Here is a 17,800-nt window from a genome sequence, read left to right as displayed (position 1 = left end):
GGCATAAAACAACTGGAGAGTTGAATGAGAGGAGGTGCTGATGCAGCAAAGTTAGAATCGTAATCATCACCTTTATTAATGTGGTATGAAAATCATTCTGCTGTAGTAATGTTTCATAAAAGATGATGGATGCCTCAGTGCTGCCCTGGAAACATTTTGTTTACTTCAGACTGATAATCGGCTGCATTCAGCTGCAAAATTGGACCCAATTGATCTGTAGTGCTGTATTTAGATGGTTGCCTAATTGTCCTGTCTAATTTGCCATTGATAGCCTCATACTAATGCAAAGGAAAATGAACAATTAAAACTGGAGATGGAACAAATACAGACAATACATGACATTCTCAAATGCAGTTTATATTGCCAGCCAGAACATAATTGAAATTTATAGATAATAACTTATAATTAATGCAGTAATATTCTGACTGACTGTACTGACCTCAAAAATTTTGTTATTTCAGTGTAAAACATGTTTTATGTTCTGTTATATTACCAAGTTTTTGCATAAGTAAATGAGAATAATTCATTTTTTAACAGACTAATTAAAGTAGTACATTTAGAATGTAAATGTAGACATCTTTTGGAAATAAAATAGTCTTTGTGCTAATGGCATAATCAATTATTTTTGTTCTTGCAATGACATGCCAAGGTGCATGGGCAGAATTTCTAGGCTAGCCCAGTGGTAGAAGGCTTTTACTTGGGTGGTCTCAGAATCTCATCTCTGCTTTTCGCAGATGAGGTGCTTGTGTTGACTTCATCAGGCGATGGCCTCGAGCTTGCACTGGAAGGGTTTGCAGCAGAGTTTGAAGAGGTGGGAATAAGAATCAGCACCTCCAAATCTGGGCCATGGTACTGTTAAGTATCTTAACAAGGGTCTTGTTCACGAGTGACTGGAGAATGGACCGGGAGGATTGGTGCTGTGGTTGCAGTGAAGCTCTCAATTTACTGGTGGATTTATGTCCCTAACCTCACCTATGGTCACGAGCTGTGGGTAGTGACCGAAAGAACGAGACTGCGGATACAAGCGGTGGAAATGATCTCCCTCTAGCTTCTTCTTTAGAGATAGGGTGAGGGGTTTGGTCATCTGGGAGAGGTTCAGAGTAAGGCATGCCCCACCGGGGCACACTCAGGACACGCTGAAGGGATTATATCTCTCGGCTGGCCTGGGAACGCTTTGGTGTTGCCCGGAAAGGCTAGGGAGAGGGAGGTCTGGGCTTCTCTGTTACCCATATGGAAAAGAAATAGTAAAAACTTATAAAAAAAAGACTTGCATAAGATGTGGCCTACTTCATATATTGAATCATATAAGGCTTATATGATTTACTCATGAAAGTGGCCACTTTCTCATTACTTTCATATATTGTTTTAGTAAGTATCCAACACATACAAGTTTCATTTATAGAATTTTTCAAGGGATCTTATATCTGTTTTCAGTCTTTTATGCTTTTCATACAAGTTTCACACAAGACAGATACAAACTTTATAAGATTTTTAAATATATTTTCCATATGGGTAGGCTGCTGCCCCCACAACCAGGCCCTGGATAAGTGGAAGAAAATGGATGGATGGACTTTTTATTCTATGCTTTTTTTTAAATCCTGATTCAAAAATGTGACATTCCCAAAATGCAGTTCATGTAATGAATAAATATGACAATATAAGTAAATTAATATTAATAGCATTTAAGTGTTGTACACTTCAAGCCAGCCTAGTTATTATCTCAGTCTTTGTCATCCAATAAATCTTTCCCAAGGAATTACACATGCCAAAGGGATTATACATGCTTTTCCTATGGTGCTTTACTTCCTGTTCCTGCCCACAGCACAAAACTACTGATTTATAAACAGTGGCGTACAAGTGCAAGAGCTGTGATTTCTCATGCTTACGTGAGGAGTTTTCCAAATTGACTTGTTCCAGATGTTCCTGTCATCTGCCTCAGAGTCATGCCAGCAAGGGTTCAGAATGTGGAGTCATCACATCATTCATGTAGACTTTAGATCCTGGAATGGCTTAGCAGGAAATTGGAATATGTTTTTATACCACACTTTATATAGTATATATTCTTAAATATTTGTATACATAAGTAAAAGCTAAAGTAAAAAGGATTCATATGTATTTTAGCATCATAAGCTCATCTTAAACATCAACAACAAGTTAATATTTATTATCATCAATTTTGCACAAAAAAGTAAGAAAATGTGCATTTTGCACTTATTTCTTTTAACTTATCTTTAACTCTTCTTGCACTTATAATGCAATTATTTCTTTTTGTAACATTGCTTAATGGCAATAAATCTGGGAAAGGCTCTGGTAAAGGTTGGAAAGGTTCTTTATTTTCACTTACATGGGTCAATCCCATAGATACATCAGTTCCTGCCATATGGTGACCAAGAAACCCAAGGCTTAGTCAGCTTCTACAAAGCAAAATGGGTCAAAATCCCTCCTGAGATGTGTGCAATTCCTAACTTTTATGTGTTTTTTTTCTAAATTTGTGAATTATATTGTGTCTCTTTCCATTAAAATGAAACTATCATAAAAATTAGAGAAGGTTAGAGACTTTTCTTTGTAAGTGATCATACTTAGAAATCCAGCACAGATTAAATAATTACAGCATTTCCCCCACTACAGGTAATGATTAACAGTTTTAACATCAAAATCATCTCATGCTCCTCCATGCATGTCTCTGGCCACATCAATAAACACTTCCTTGGTTCCTTCCCAAATTTCTCGCCCTCCAAGTAGTCACACTGTCCAGGAATTTCCTTAATTTATCTCGATTTGCTTTTCCCGATCTTTTCTTATTGCCTACCCTATATGCCCTAAGCCTCCTGATAAAAGATTTGGATTTTCCTTGGTTTACTGCACTGGCTAATCCCCTCTGTGACCATTACATTAAACTCCAGGTTTATTTATTGGTGACACTCAAATCTACTAAATAAAGAGATGAAAGAGAACTTAGATATAGGAGGTAAGAAATAAAAGCAAAGTAGGTAAGGAGGAGGAAATGAAATGAGCCAGCCAGTTTGTGTTTGTGTAAAAGACACAAATTAGTTAATATAATATAATATAATATAATATAATATAATATAATATAATATAATATAATATAATATAATATAATATAATATAATATAATGCTTTTTACAACTACATGAATGAATGAAAAAATAACGTTTCAAATTAATTAACAATAATTCTAATTTGGTTGGTCTTTTGGTTTTAGAAAAACATAATTTATGAAAAAAATATTGCTGTGCTGTCATGGTCACTAGGATTAGGATCACTGATCAACAATTCCAAACAAATAGTAAATGGACCAGTTCTCATGTTGCACTTTTCTAGTCTAGAATTCAAAGCACTTCATGTAGCATGTTTCATTCACCCAGTCAGTTTTTTTCTTCATTGAAGTGCTTTGATAAACATATTGGGAACAACTTGGAATTCAGGTTCAATTCAAGGATACTTTGGGACGCAAACTGGAGCAACCAGCGGTCGAATCACAAACCTTCCAATTCTTAGACAAGCCACTCTACCTCAACCACAGCCACCCAAAAATACACATCACAACTGGTTTTGGAATCAGTGAAGCAGGCTACACCAAGCAGTAGTCTGCTCCAGGAAAATATGCAAACTCTACCAAGTTTTCCTAGAACACTGGAACTATATTTAACTAAATATTAGTGGAGGTGGATAGATAGATTTATACAGACATTTTGAATGCACCACAACTGTACCTTGTTTTTGCTAAATGATGATACTAAGTCTATTGGTATCCATTCAACTGTGTTGCTGTGAGCTGTGTGAATTTCACAGACAATGACTTAAATGGGTGGGGTTTTCAGTGAAGAAACAGTTAGATGACAATATTAACTATGTGACAGAAGGCCTGAACTTCACCACCCAAAGAATAAGTGCATCTGATATTATGAAGAAGGCTTTGACTCAAAATATGCTAATTTATTTCTCCAGATAATCAGCTTCTGGAACCAAATGAGCTTCCCAATGAAAAGACAGAGATAATAATCTATTAGACTAATTGTGAAGACCTAGACATCCCCTGTAGTCAGTTCTGACTCGATATCTGACAGAATAAATTCTGCAGGCATTCTCTATTGAACCAAAGATAATCTCTCCTCTAATTGCATCAGTTGATGTTTGATATCCCCAGTGGGAAACCAGCTAATTTGCACAGTGGTCACTTTTGTATGTTTATTTTGCAGCACTTTGTTCTTACTTGGGCTTAAGACCAAGAAAGATGTCACTTGCACTACAGCAGATGGGCAACAGTTTGATGCCATGCCAGGAAAAAAAGCAAAACTGTTCTCAGACAAGTTCATATTACTTGGGGCTAGTAATGTCTTTAAATTGGTGCCGATCTACCACAACTGCCATATCCAAAAAACAAAAAAACCCAATCAGTTTTTGAATAAAATTAACACTCCTCTGAAGAAGTCACTTGGATGAGTGACGAAACGTTTCTCCCACAAAACGCTACGTCCAGATGAACAGAATCAGCTTTTGGAGATTAACACTCCTCTGTTGACAACAGGTCAAAAATATATTTTTGATCACCAAAATCAAAAGCAAGTATATGTATTATGTACTTTACTTTTACTTTAACTGTAGCAGGTATGCAGTAAAAATGCACTGTGTGCAATTAGCTAAACCATTGTAATAATAATGTATACTTTATTGATCCCCGTAGGGAAATAAGTCCTCTGCATTTAACCCATTCACTCAGTGAAGCAGTGGGCAGCCACCAATCCAGCGCCTCGGAAGCAGTGTGTAGGGACTGTACCTCCCTCAGGGGTACCTCAGGGTAGCCGTTCAGTGAATTTGAAACCCAGACCTTCCGATCATGGGGCGACTACTCTAACTACTGAGCTATCCCTGCCCTCTTGTTGTTGTGATCCTACTGTTTTACATAGATGCTGTTGCAATGGGTGACATTGCTCTTGCATTAGCACCTAGTATAGAACTCTCTATACATAACTTCATCCATAACTCCTTACTACCTCTAGATTTAAAGCATAATAAAATCCATAAGTGAATATGAATATTTTCATGTGACAGGTTTTAGCAGGCCTCTCTTTTATTGTTGGCTTGTAAATATAGTCAGTGAACACTAAATATAATGCAATGAAAGTTTAGAGATTTTAACAAAATCAGGAAAAAAAATCCAAGGTATCAAAGGTTTACAATAACACTATAGACTCTGGGTTATCAATAGGTTGACTATGGTCCAGATCCTGGCTCAGATGCCATTTTGGACTTATTAGAGTCTAACAGACCTTTCCTATTTTAATTTATGCACATTTTCTCATATTTTTGGCTGGGTTATTCCAGTCTATATAGTTCTTTCCCTGCACATTTGAAACACACCAACCAATCACGTGCATTCTAACTCATCCCAAGTGAACAGTAGGGTTAAAGCTGCTGTTTGTCATAAACCTGGCAGTTTTGCCCAAGGGATGGACTCAAACGCAGACTCTGGTATACTATTTACAAAGATTTTATTAAACCGGGGAACCAAACAAACACAAGGAGGGAGACTTAGGGGGAAGGAAATAACTGAGGTGACAAGACGGCGACTGACACTGGATTTACGGAGAGGAGTGTGGCGACAAGGGAAGGAGGAACTAGGGGGGCTCTGCAAGGAGACGGAGAAACAGTTATTGTCTCGTGGTTAGGAGCAACTGACTGAAGGGAGTTTGCTGGTGAGCTTTGTTCTCCCTTAATTTGCAGATCCAGTTTTAGAGAGTCCTGAGGAGGGTAGGTCAGTGGAGGTCAGCTCACAGTCTGAGAATGTGGGGTGTAGTGGCAGGTTGGAGGGCAGGCAACCAGGTAGGAGAAGGAGCCAGAGATCACCAGAGCAGAGGAAGGTAAGTTCACTCCTGATGGTTTGATTTATGGAAACGTCAACCCTAGGGAGAATAAGGTTACTCAAGGAAAAGGCAATTATTTTAACTACAAGAAAGAGTGATCTAATTACCGCCAGATGGCACACAAGAGACTAGCAAAGCATGGCAGACTGCTCTGGGTTTAAGAAGCCCTCCTGCTGATTGCACGTACACGAGGTCCAGGTGAGACATAGGAGGGTCCACCCTAAAGGGGTGGACAGGAGACCGACAGCCACAAAACACAAACACCATGGACACTCCCATGGACCTTGACCCTTTTAATACTTGCAGACACTGTTTACATTTGAATTGTAAAGGGAGAAAGAAGAAAATGGAAAGTGAAACTATCCCTTTTCTTTTTTTTTTTTAAATTGAGCACTTTATTTGAAGACAACTTTCTCAAAAGGTCTTTATTTCAAATGTAAAAGAATCTGTTTTATAATGATATCGTTATTATTTAATTTGACAATTCAAGTTTATATTTACTTGAGACCCTGTTGCTGAATATATACAGAGATCAATAAAACTATTAGGCTACTTCAAAATATACAGCTGAAAAGAATTTAAGAACTTAGGGATAAAACACTTGGGAATCACATCAGAGTTCAATGGGTGAAAAAAAAATCATACTGAATATCTATACTGATATGGACTGTGTACTGGGTTAGGAACATAAGGATGCTACATCGGTTGATGAAAATGATCAACCAACAGAGGGCTGAGTTCAAAAACACTCAAAAATAATCAAAAACAATTCAGTTCAAAACTATTACTGCAGCAGCAGATTTTCTCTAACTTGAACTCCTTAAATTGTAATTAAATACCCCCGGTCTCAGGGGCACTCCATCATGACATGCCAATCTAAAAATAGACATAAATTAATACTTTCCAAACTAAAGCAATCTTTCTCCCTCATAAAACTCATTACCTGTCAAATAACATTTGCATCCATCCTTTACATAACTGAAATTTTGTGACTGCATTCAGTTATTGTAATTGAAAGCAGTCCTTGTTTCAAAGCTCTACAAGTACGTGAGGCAAGCTACCACTGGTTCCATTTTCACTGCTCTGAAATCACTTATGGCCAATGATTGGTATGTAAACACAGCTAGCTTTACCAAGTAAATGAGCTTCAGTGATTTAGAATAGTAACAGATGTAACAGACACTTTCCTTTCTCTAGCCACCTTGATCAACATGTGTGATGTATATAAGACGAAAGATGAAAAAGTTGTCAATAATGTATTTTGTACATTAGCAAGGAAAGGTGGGATGATAATAATGGAGAGGGGATGGCAGCTATCAACAGGTCCAATCTAATGAAACAGACAAATTGATTTCAGATTAGCAGCTATGTGAATATCAGAATGTAATCAAATTAACAAGCTGTTTTGCCAAAACGCCACGTTCATTTTTTCATTAATATTTTGAATTCGCCTTGTAGATATTGACAGTTAACCCTGTCACACACTGCTCAAGCCTTTTAATTCATTTGCCTTTTTAAAAATTATTAATATTGTAATATTGTTATTATTATTTTAGAGCGAGGATGTCCCCTAAGGACAGCCACTAAAAACATATCCTTTATATTTTATGATGCTGGATGTTATGCTGAATAGTGTTTCAAATGAGCTCTATCATAAACACATGCAGCAGCATATTAATCCCTATAACAGTGATGCAGAATGATTATCTTTGCTTTTGATATTTCTTTTGCACAATTTTCCATTAGCATAGTTTTATGTGTGGTGAGTTGTGTTTTATTGCTTCTTATTGCTTCAAAGTGAATGGTTAAAAAAATGCCACACCACTAGCAAATCAGGCAAAACAATGGTATGAGTCTGAATTTTTCTGTCAGAAGAACTGCACAGTCATGAAGACATATCTAAAATTTGATTTTTGTCACACTGGTTCAATAGCATCTACATTGTTGTATATTATACATATCACTTGAAGGTTACTACTGGAGGTAATTTAATTAATTTAGTAATTATGGCAGATAGCTGAATAATTGTAGGAAGTTCAAATTTGGATAGAGAAGATGACAGTTGAGTAGGAGAAAAAATGCAAGATTCACAATCTTGGTATAAAAAAAGTCCATAAATTTGTTACAGGCTGCAGCAGAGTGTGTATGTGTGGCTAAAGTATCTGGAGGTTTAACAATGTTTTGTAATGTAGAAAAACAAATTGCAACTGTTTCCTTCAATTTTCTTCGATTCAATAATCGAAGTGTAGTAAACAGATTTAGGATGACAAATAGCGTCTTTATAATGTTGTGTAGGACTGAGAAACATGTCCTTTTGAATAGTAAGTCCCGTTTTCCTGAAGAGACGTTCCAGGCAGCCAAGGTATCTAAGAGGTTGATAAGTCCTTTGTTATAGTGAGGTACCAGGTTGTGGTGGGGCGTGGTCTGCGGTGCAGTGCGGACACACCTGCACGGCATCCGCAATCACGCCCGCCGTGTTAAAACACGGGGACTCAGGGGTTGGTGTGGGGTTGTGGTGGTGTGATGCAAATGTTAAATAAAGATGGCTCAAAAAATGGATCTGTGGTCCCGCCGTGCCTTAATTCCACCACACAGGTCTTCTATAGAAGCTGAGGCATCAATGGTAGGTAAATTGTTCTAGCAAAGACAAGCAAACAAGATCCAAAATATGTCTTTTGCAGTGTGTGGGAACGTCCATATATTACTCTTATGAGCACTCAAAGCGCTTTACACAACTTGTGCATTCACCCATTCACACCAGCACATTGTTCTAAGTGCTTTCTAAGAAGCATTCACACACATTCATACTCCGATGGATGCATCGGAGAGCAATTTGGGGTTAATATCTTGCCCAAGGATATTTGGCATGCAGACTAGGGGAAGCCAGGAATCAAACCACCAGCCTTCTGATCAGTAGATGGCCTGCTCTACTGCCTGAGCTACAGCCACCCCCTATTAGTATAAGTCAAAATTGTCCAATCAGGATATAAAATTTCTTGTGGATGAATTCGATGTTCTGCCCATGTGGATATTAAAATTGCCCAGCAGTAGTGTATTTGGAGATAAGAGTAGAATTTCAGCAAGAAAGTTAGAAAAATCAGTTAAAAAGTCAGAGTTGGGTTTAGGTGGATGGTAAACAGCAACTAATGTGGGAATTGGTCCATTAATTTGTAACATCGTGGATTTAAATGAGGAGTAGGCAGGAGCACAAAGAGAAGATACCTTACACCTGCTGTTGTACAGGATTGCAAGGCCACCCCCACGTCCCGACACATGGGGTTGGTAGGTGTAAACAAATCCAGGCAGAGTGGTCAGATTGAGTTAGGTGAAATCATTTTGATGCTGCCAGGTCTCGATCAGACATAGAAAGTCCACTTTATGACCATCAAGAAGATCATAGACAAGAGGTCCCTTGCAGGAGATGGATCGGACATTTAACAATCCAACGGAGACGGGATAGTTGCCGCTAGCTTCGCAAGCCGACCTGGCAAGGCAAGCAAGCACACTATGTCCAAAAACAGCCCAGCGGCTACCAGCTGATGCTGACAGCTGATGCCTAATATATTTTTGAGCAGGAGCGCCCCCCACCAAAGTCGGCCACAGGCAGTCTTTGGTAGGGGCCACATATTTCCAACAAATCTTAAATTTATAAAATTATATTGAGAAATACAACGCTTATGGAGCATATCTTAAAGGGTCATTTTTGTCTGGCTGTGCTTTTGTATGCATTATGGCCCCTCATTCAAATAAATGTCACATCACTTGAAATATAAGATCAAATTTCTTGAAGATACTGCATCCAAGATTAGCCAAGATTACCCACTCCCAGATTACCTTTTGCATGTGGAGGCAGCTTTGTTTTTTATGTATTAAATAGCAGTCCTTTATTATCTTTTATCCTTTTTTGTAAATATCTCATCTTATCTTATTATCTTTATCTTTTAATCTACTCTGATTATTTCATAAAAAGAAAAAAGAACTGGAGATAGAAGATTCAAAGTAAGGAAATACAAACTCCACAGAGCTACAACTGAGTGCTGTTGATCGGCAGAGGTATCAGCCAATTATGGATGAGCAGAGGCTCCTCCTCTTCACCCAGTCTTGTAGAGTAGTGATCCTTGTATGCGCTGTAGTATGAGGAAGAGGGGGAGAGCGATCATTGCTTGAGGAACCAGCCTCTCTCTTTCTCTCTCTCTCACTGCCTCCCTACATGAGGGCGCCAACTGGTATTTGCAGTGAGTCTTCAGTACAACCTGCAAATGGGGATGAAAAGCTATTCAGACTGACAGTCAAAGAAAAGGCAGAGAGGAAAAAAAGCAAAGTGGGCAGCTTTCTGAAAGCTTTGTTGTCGGAAGATACAAAAAGAGTGTCTACATAAGAACCAAAGAGATCAGAATCAGCGCTGTTTGGGAAGCATGTATAATTCGGTATGCTTCATCATCCTGTCATGGGTGTTTGCTGCGCTTGTGTTCCCAGGTAAGGCACCTTCTTTTTCTCCAGTTTTCCGTAGGTCTTTGTTTACATGCTGCTGTTTTTTTTATGTGGCTTTCCTATTCCTGTCAACACACAGGTGTCCACTGTTCAGTCATAGCCCCTTTCTCTCTTGCTTTCTTACTCATCTTTGTCAATAAATTCTGTCAGTAAAACTTTTTGTAAGGTTTTTTTTACGTGGAAGTCTAAAGATTAGAAATTTACAAAAGATCCCTGCATTCCTCCAAGAATACTCATGCACAAAGACTGAAAAAGTTCCCTCCACCACAGACACTTATGATTCTTTACAAGTATAAGACTGAGTTGAACAGAGAATTTTTTTTACACTCACCAATAAAATTAATTTTTTTGTGGTCCCTGTGTTTGTTTTTTATATTTGTTCAGCTGAAATAATTAGTACATCCAAAGAATGTATGCAGACGTCAATATTTATGATGTTTGGAGATGTTTGGAGTGGAGCTGCAGTATTATTAGACTGCAGAAGTTGTTGTTGTCTTAGAGTGTCTTAAATAGCTGCATGGGTATTAGGCAAACATTTTAGTTTTTTAGTGCGTTGACACATGACACTTTCCTGTCAGCGAACCCTGGACATGGTCTCACTGACTGAACTTCCTTGTGATGTCAGGAAATGTGATGTAGTAAAATTATGTTAAATCAGCCTGACATCTCAAAATGCAAATATGCTCCCAAAGCACCTGTAGTGAGAGAAATGTTTTTCCCCCCTCAAAGGGATTATGTGAACTGGATTATGCGAGGTATTTGACAGGGGAAATATGTGATATGTGACTAAGTGCATTTGCATTTTATTAACAGAAAAAAATCTACAACATTTTAAAGAAACTTCTCTCTAGCACACCAGAATAATCAGAATGCATTTCTTTAAATAGAAGAATCACATTACAGTTATTCATTATCATTATTGTCACTAGCTTTACATTAGCTTTTAAAAAAGATTAAAAAAATTTTTTTAAAACCATAGCTGAATTAAATCTGTATCTCTGTTTGTCCAGCCTCTTTGCATCCTTGTTTCCGATGCTGCCTCCCCAGTACACTGCAGAATAAAAAAGCGGATTTGCCACCACAGACCATAGAGCATCTGCAGCAATTTACTGCAGATGTGAAGAGATCTTAAATGGTAGATGCAAATAGCATGAGAAAGGGTTTATATACATGTCATGTCATGAATATACATGTCTTTTTAAAGTGTTGCCCTGGTTCACTTTCATATGTATTCTCTACATACCTGTATCAGAATCAGCTATTTGACTGTCAGTATTGATAGAGAAAGCTATGTTGAATTTGAAAAGTGTTGTGTTGTTGTGTTTTGGTCAGAAAATTGTTTACAGAACTTATGGTATGTGTGTGTGTGTCACTGTGACTGTGTGAGAGAGGATAGTGTTACATTATTAATATGCCTTGCTGAAAAACTCATTCTGTTGCTGGCTTTGTTTACTTTTTTTTGGCTGAAACTATCTGGAACGTCACTCTTCGAACCTGTGATGACTTTATCTTTGCATTTAGATAACAGAGGGAAAGGTCACTGTACTTTATGAGCTCAGATGAGCTGATGACATTTCAAAAAGTTCATCTGCATCAGCAAATTAAACTGATATTGATATATATGAAAAAACATTAAAGTTGAACAGAGTTAGTGTTTGAATTCTCATTTTCAATATGCAAGAATCAAGTTATTTTTAGCCAGTGACAGGATGGCTGTTCACTAGAACTGTGACCCTCTTGTTTCCCTTTTTTTTCTTCTTCTTCTTTCTCAGCCTGGGAAAAGTGTAATCACGAGGACTTAATAAGCAAGTAGCTTGCAGATACCACTTAATTTTTCAAGAACCACTGACACGTATGTGTTTTATGACACCTTTTAATACAAAAAACCATAGACCAGGGGTGTCAAACTCAGTTGGGTTCACATACCACATACAGCCTAATTAGATGTCAGAGGAGTACAGTCATTATGTAATTAGATAAATAATAATAAGCCCATGTTTACATACATTACAAAAATCTTCATATTTAATCAAATATCCTTTTAGAAAACATATCGAAACATTTAACAACCTCAGATTTCTTAAGACAGCTGTTTGCACAAATACAAACAAAATGTTAAGTCAAAGGCATTTGCAACTGAAAAATATAGTATTGCACTTTAAATTTTATTGCATTGCATGAACAATAGGATTCCATCAAACCAAACTCTTTTGCAGTGAAGCTGTTGACTTACATTAAATTGAATATTTCTCAACTGTTTCTACAACAAGAATTCATTTTCACAGAACTATTTTTGGTGTAATCGGAGTCTAAACCAACATTTACAAGGAGTTAGCCATTTCTAGGCTACTTTGTTTTTGCTCCTGAAACTTAGCATCTTTTGGTCTGCACAAGTGCATCAGTATCAGTCATCTAAGTGTTTATGTGTGAGCCTTGAGTGCAATTTTGTTTTATTGATATTCATCACTGAGAAAACTTGTTCACAATGGTAGGTTGTCCCAAACATGCAAAAACATTTTGTAGCCAGACTTTCCCAAAGTGTGGGGCCCGCCCCCTAGGGAGGGCGCAGAGCCATTGCAGGGGTGGCGCGGCATGAAAAGGGGAAAAAAAACAAAACAACCATGGGGCTCCCACACAAACACAAAGCAGGAAATGAAGCATCGCTGAATATGTTTCCAAACCAACTTCATTCTAAGCCAAAGACTAGAAAATATGGTGAAGCATATCTTCCCTTTGGCTTCACCTGCACAAGTGCCGAGGTAGGTCTCCCTGCAGAATTGGTTTTCCCTTCGTCGGGAGCAGCGCTGGGCTCTTCAAATCACGGACAAACAGTATCCCACATTCTTGATTTTTAGTTCACAAACACTTGTTGTAATAAATAACTACTCCTGACATTTTGGAGATGTTAGCTCTTTATACAGTAAAGTTACAGCGGGATACAAATAATATCAGGCTGATCCTGCCACGATTTGTTTTCCCTGTCTAAATCACGGAAAAACAGTATCCCACAGTTGTTTATGTTTTTAAACCCATTTTGCACAAAGAGGCATTTTTTGAAAAATGTATTGACAGCAATGTTGAATATTATTACACAGGAAAAAAACAACTACAATAATTACACCGTGACGCCTCTGCCTTTCTAAATAGAGGGACAGTAACTGCGTGTGTGTATGTAAGCGTGTAAAACCTGCAGATAGTCAAATTAACAGTATTTTGTCTCTATCTGCCATTCTGCAATTCCTCTCATGTAAACAATAACGTGGCGCACAGCTGACGTAAAAAAAGACACATACTGTACCTTTGACGTTGCATGACAAACTCTGTATTCCTCGTCCACACAGAAACGCAAAAAATGAGTTTTAAAAAATCTCAGTTTTTGGTGATTCGAAACGCCGTTTACTTGTGGACGAAACAGCTGCGTTTTCAAAAATACCCGTGTAGGTGTGGACGTAGCGTAAAAGAGTTAGTAGTTTATTTTCTTACTACCTGCAGATTACTTGTATTTGCTTAATTGTTTACTAAATGTTTGAGGTTGAAATAAACCGCAATTGAGCAAAATATGGGTGTGTGTGGTTGAGGGATGTGTTAGTGCATGCGTGTGTGTGTGCGCGCGTGCGTGAGGGGGGCGAACATTTTTCTGTAAAACAAAGGGGGGCCCAGCGAAAAAAGTTTGGGAACCACTGATTTAGGGTATGCTGGCAAGAGATATTGATAAAATGTGTCCAAATCTACTGAGGAAAACTTTTCTTCAAATGAGTGTGAAGGGTGAGCGAAAAACTGCAAATTCTGTCTCGAATTCACCAAAGATCTAAAACCGTTTCTCACACGGCAATCCTGAAATCTCTTCTTTATACTGTTTCATGCCATCATTAATCCCTTTTGGCCCATACCTTTCTTAGGCAAGGGAAATGTGCAGGGTCACCACTTGACAGCTGTGTCTCCCACAAAGTCAGTGTGGCGGGGCGTGGTAGGCGATGCCACTGCAGGGTAGGTGAACACACCCGCCAGGCATCCACAATCATGTCTCCCTGGGACAAAAGACTAAATAGGGTTCTATCATGTTGTTGTTGTTGTTTTTGGTGTATGGCTGGCAGCTGGAATGCGTGTGTGCTGAGTTGTGTGAACAAGCAACCATGCTGCAAAGCATGAACGTGCACCCGGGTCTACTGTGGGTTTGTTACAGTCACCTTCAGTTTGAATGTCATGGATGCTCTCATAAACTGTGTGACAACTTTTTTGTGGCCTTGGAACATTTTGTTCAGAATATTCAAGTGCTCTGTAATATCCATCAGAAATGCAAGATCCTGCAGCCCTTCCTGACGCTGTAATTCCATCACTGGATTTCCTTTTTTTCTCCATGAATTGTCCGATTTCCTCCGACTTTTATGAATCTTTTACTTTCAAAATTTATCCAGCAGACTGGCCCACGGGCTGTACGTTTGGACACCTCTGCCACAGACCGACCAGAATTTCCTAAAAAATGTCACAAGAAGCAGCTTGATCAACTAATTTTTAATTTAATATAGCTCTATTAAGGAACACATTTGCTTTTAACTGAATGTGATTAACTGTGTAGATCAGTGACCCAGCATTTTGAGTGGTTTTTATATTTTAATTCCTATTTTGCTGTATTAGAGAAATGCTAAGTTCTACTGTTTACTGTTAGCATGTCTTAGTTATGTTTTAGGTTATCCCATCATGCGAGTTTGCTTGTTTATGTGTCATTCCCTGTTTCCTGTGTAGGTCTGTCTTGTCCTCTGTGTATGTCTCTTAAGTTATGCTCGTGTCTCCCTCTGTCTCATCTCCCTTGTGATTTACATAATCTTCCATGTCTACCCTGCTTCATGTACTTTCTCCCCAGCCCGTCATGTGTGTCTTCTCCCGTTGTCTTCCAAGTCCATCTAGTTTCCCTGAGTGTTCTTTCTTCCCGTTCCCTGTGTCATGTTGTGGGAATTAGTCTGTGTCTTGGTGTTTCCTGTTATACTTTGACAGTGTCCTGTCCTCTGTTCAGTCTGTGTAGTTTTGCTTCCTCTGTGTTGTTAGGTCAACTCATTCCAGCTTTGTTCGGCATGTGTGTCCACTCTCCCTAATTACTCTTGCTTATATTGTTTCTGTTTTCTGCTGTCCTTTGTCGGGTGTTGTATTATCTCAGTGTCTCCCGCGTAATGGTCTACTTCCCTCGTCTTGGTTTCCTTTCATCTTGTGTGTTTGTTTTGCTTTAGTTTTCCCAATTTAGTCAATTAGTCTAGTCTTGGTTTCACATTTTGAATGTTATTGCGCGTCTCCCTCTTCTAAGTCCCTGTTAGTAAATGAATTAACTGATCACCATATATTGATTTTATGTCTTACAAAAACTTGGTTACAGCAGGATGACTATGTTAGTTTCAATGAATCAACACCCAGAGACCCAAAAGATTTCTGTTGTTGTTATATATCTTTGTTTGTATATTTATGTTACTATCTGGTTTCTTTTTGTCTGATATAGTGCTCAGCTCAGATAAAATAATCATTGTGCGTGATTTAAACAGTCATGTAGGTACCGAAAATTAAAACCTCAACACAAATTTAATATATTATTAGACTCAATTGGCTTCTCTCAAAATGTAAAAGAATTAACTCCTAAAGCTACTGTGTTTTTGTGGTTTAAATTACATATAATAGACTCTAATTTATTCTTGATAATGGGTAGGCCCCTTCACACAGTAAGGTTAATTATGGAGTTCCACAGGGTTCATAGCAAGGACCAAGTCTGTCTAGACTATACATGCTTCCCTTAAGGATATGTCATTTATCATGCATATTAAACAAATATGTGGGACTGCTTTCTTCCATTTCGCAATATCTCTAAGATATTGAGTGAGGCTGAAAAATTAGTTTAAGCATTTATTACTTCTTGGATGGACTACTATAATTCATTATGTCCTAAAACTTTATTTAACCCTAACCCTACTGACAGGGACAACAAGGAGAGATTTTGGAGACAGACACCCGCTCAACCTTTAAGATTAGGCTTAAAGCTTTCCTTTTTTACAAAGCACATAGCTTGAGCTAAATTAACATGATTCTTACATGGATTTTATGTTTTTCATTTATGTCAAAGCTTTTTATATTGAATTAATGAGATAATTATAAGTAGTTATATTTACATATCAATTTCTTTTTAGTTTATTAATTTGCCTTACAATGAACCAATATAATTGTTGCCTTTAAATAAATATATTATATATTATATTATTATATCAGAACCACTGTTTGCATTACATGTTTAGGTTGTAGTTTGACATTAATTATAATTAGTTCAATTAGTACTGTTGATTATATAAAAAATATTAATTACAAGCACCTTTGAAACAGTACTTTGTTAACCAAGTATCTGTATTTTGTGAGTGTTGCAGATTTACAAATGTGAACACACAGACATGTCTGTCCACTACCCGATCCATACCGGAAACTCAATCGGTACCCCGCATGCGCAAAATGTGTCTACTTCCGGTCGAAGCGTTTTACGATAGCTACAGGTCAGAGTATCTGTTAAGATGTTAAGAATAATAACTATCTCTTAAAATGTTTCTAATAATGAAACATTTCAATATGATGTAGACAAAAACAAAAAATAAAAAGATAGTTACGGATCAGGACTCACCGATCCTTACTGCGCATGTGCAAAGTCGGACCGTACAAATCGGGTCTACCCGATCCGTACCACGCATGTGCAGGGGTTTTCTTCTTCTTCTGTTCATTTAATGGCAGTTTAATTCAATTCAATTCAATTTTATTTATATAGTGCCAAATCACAACAAATGTCGCCTCAAGGCGCTTCAAACTCCCTCGTACACTGGGGAGTCCCCAGTGTACGAGGATACTGCCCCCTGCTGACCGAGCGGATGAACCCTATTCTAAACTGAATTAGGGTCATTACAAAACGTGTGTTAAATTTGATTTAGTGATAGTCGAGTGTGTTTATGTTTGTCTGTGTGGAGAGGATTGTTGGAATAGTGATGATGATGTCCGCTATCACTGTCAATTGTCAGTAAACACTTCATCTAGCTGATGAATCTTCACGTGACATATTACAAAGTCTGTATTATTAACTCTGTAATTAGGCGCCATTCTTCTTATTTTACGGCACTGTTGTTCAATCGGGGAACGCTCTCTGTTGAGGAGAAAAGCAAAAATTTGTTTGTATATGGATTATCCATTGTTTAAATGTCCCGGTAGTTGAAAAGGAGGCAGAGCTGTTGAGAAATGCTAGGAGCTAACTGGGCGCTAACCGTGTCATTCAAATATATTGAATGTCGCAATGTTGGCAAAGAGAGGAAGTGACGTAAGAATTGCGCATGCGGGGTACCGATCGGGTTTCCGGTACGGATCGGGTAGTGACAATGTGGCTAGTTCTCTGAGAGACTCTCTCTCCATTCCGTTAC

The 17,800-nt window shown here is 38.0% G+C and overlaps 1 protein-coding gene across 1 annotated transcript in view; it reads left to right on the top strand.

Moving 5' to 3' along the window:
* Nucleotides 1–10,022: 10,022 nt before the first annotated feature.
* The window catches only part of opcml (opioid binding protein/cell adhesion molecule-like), a 401,362-nt gene continuing 393,584 nt past the window's right edge, over nucleotides 10,023–17,800 (top strand). Inside the window, exon 1 of the mRNA XM_085173864.1 lies at nucleotides 10,023–10,361. Coding sequence (XP_085029990.1) covers nucleotides 10,301–10,361 — 61 coding nt within the window. The 5' untranslated portion in view covers nucleotides 10,023–10,300. The remainder of the gene's footprint in view (nucleotides 10,362–17,800) is intronic.

This window comes from Neolamprologus multifasciatus, chromosome 10, assembly GCF_963576455.1.
Source record: "Neolamprologus multifasciatus chromosome 10, fNeoMul1.2, whole genome shotgun sequence".
Classification (NCBI taxonomy): domain Eukaryota; kingdom Metazoa; phylum Chordata; class Actinopteri; order Cichliformes; family Cichlidae; genus Neolamprologus; species Neolamprologus multifasciatus.
Note: the sequence above shows the minus strand (reverse complement) of the source record. Positions and strands in the feature narration are given on the sequence as shown.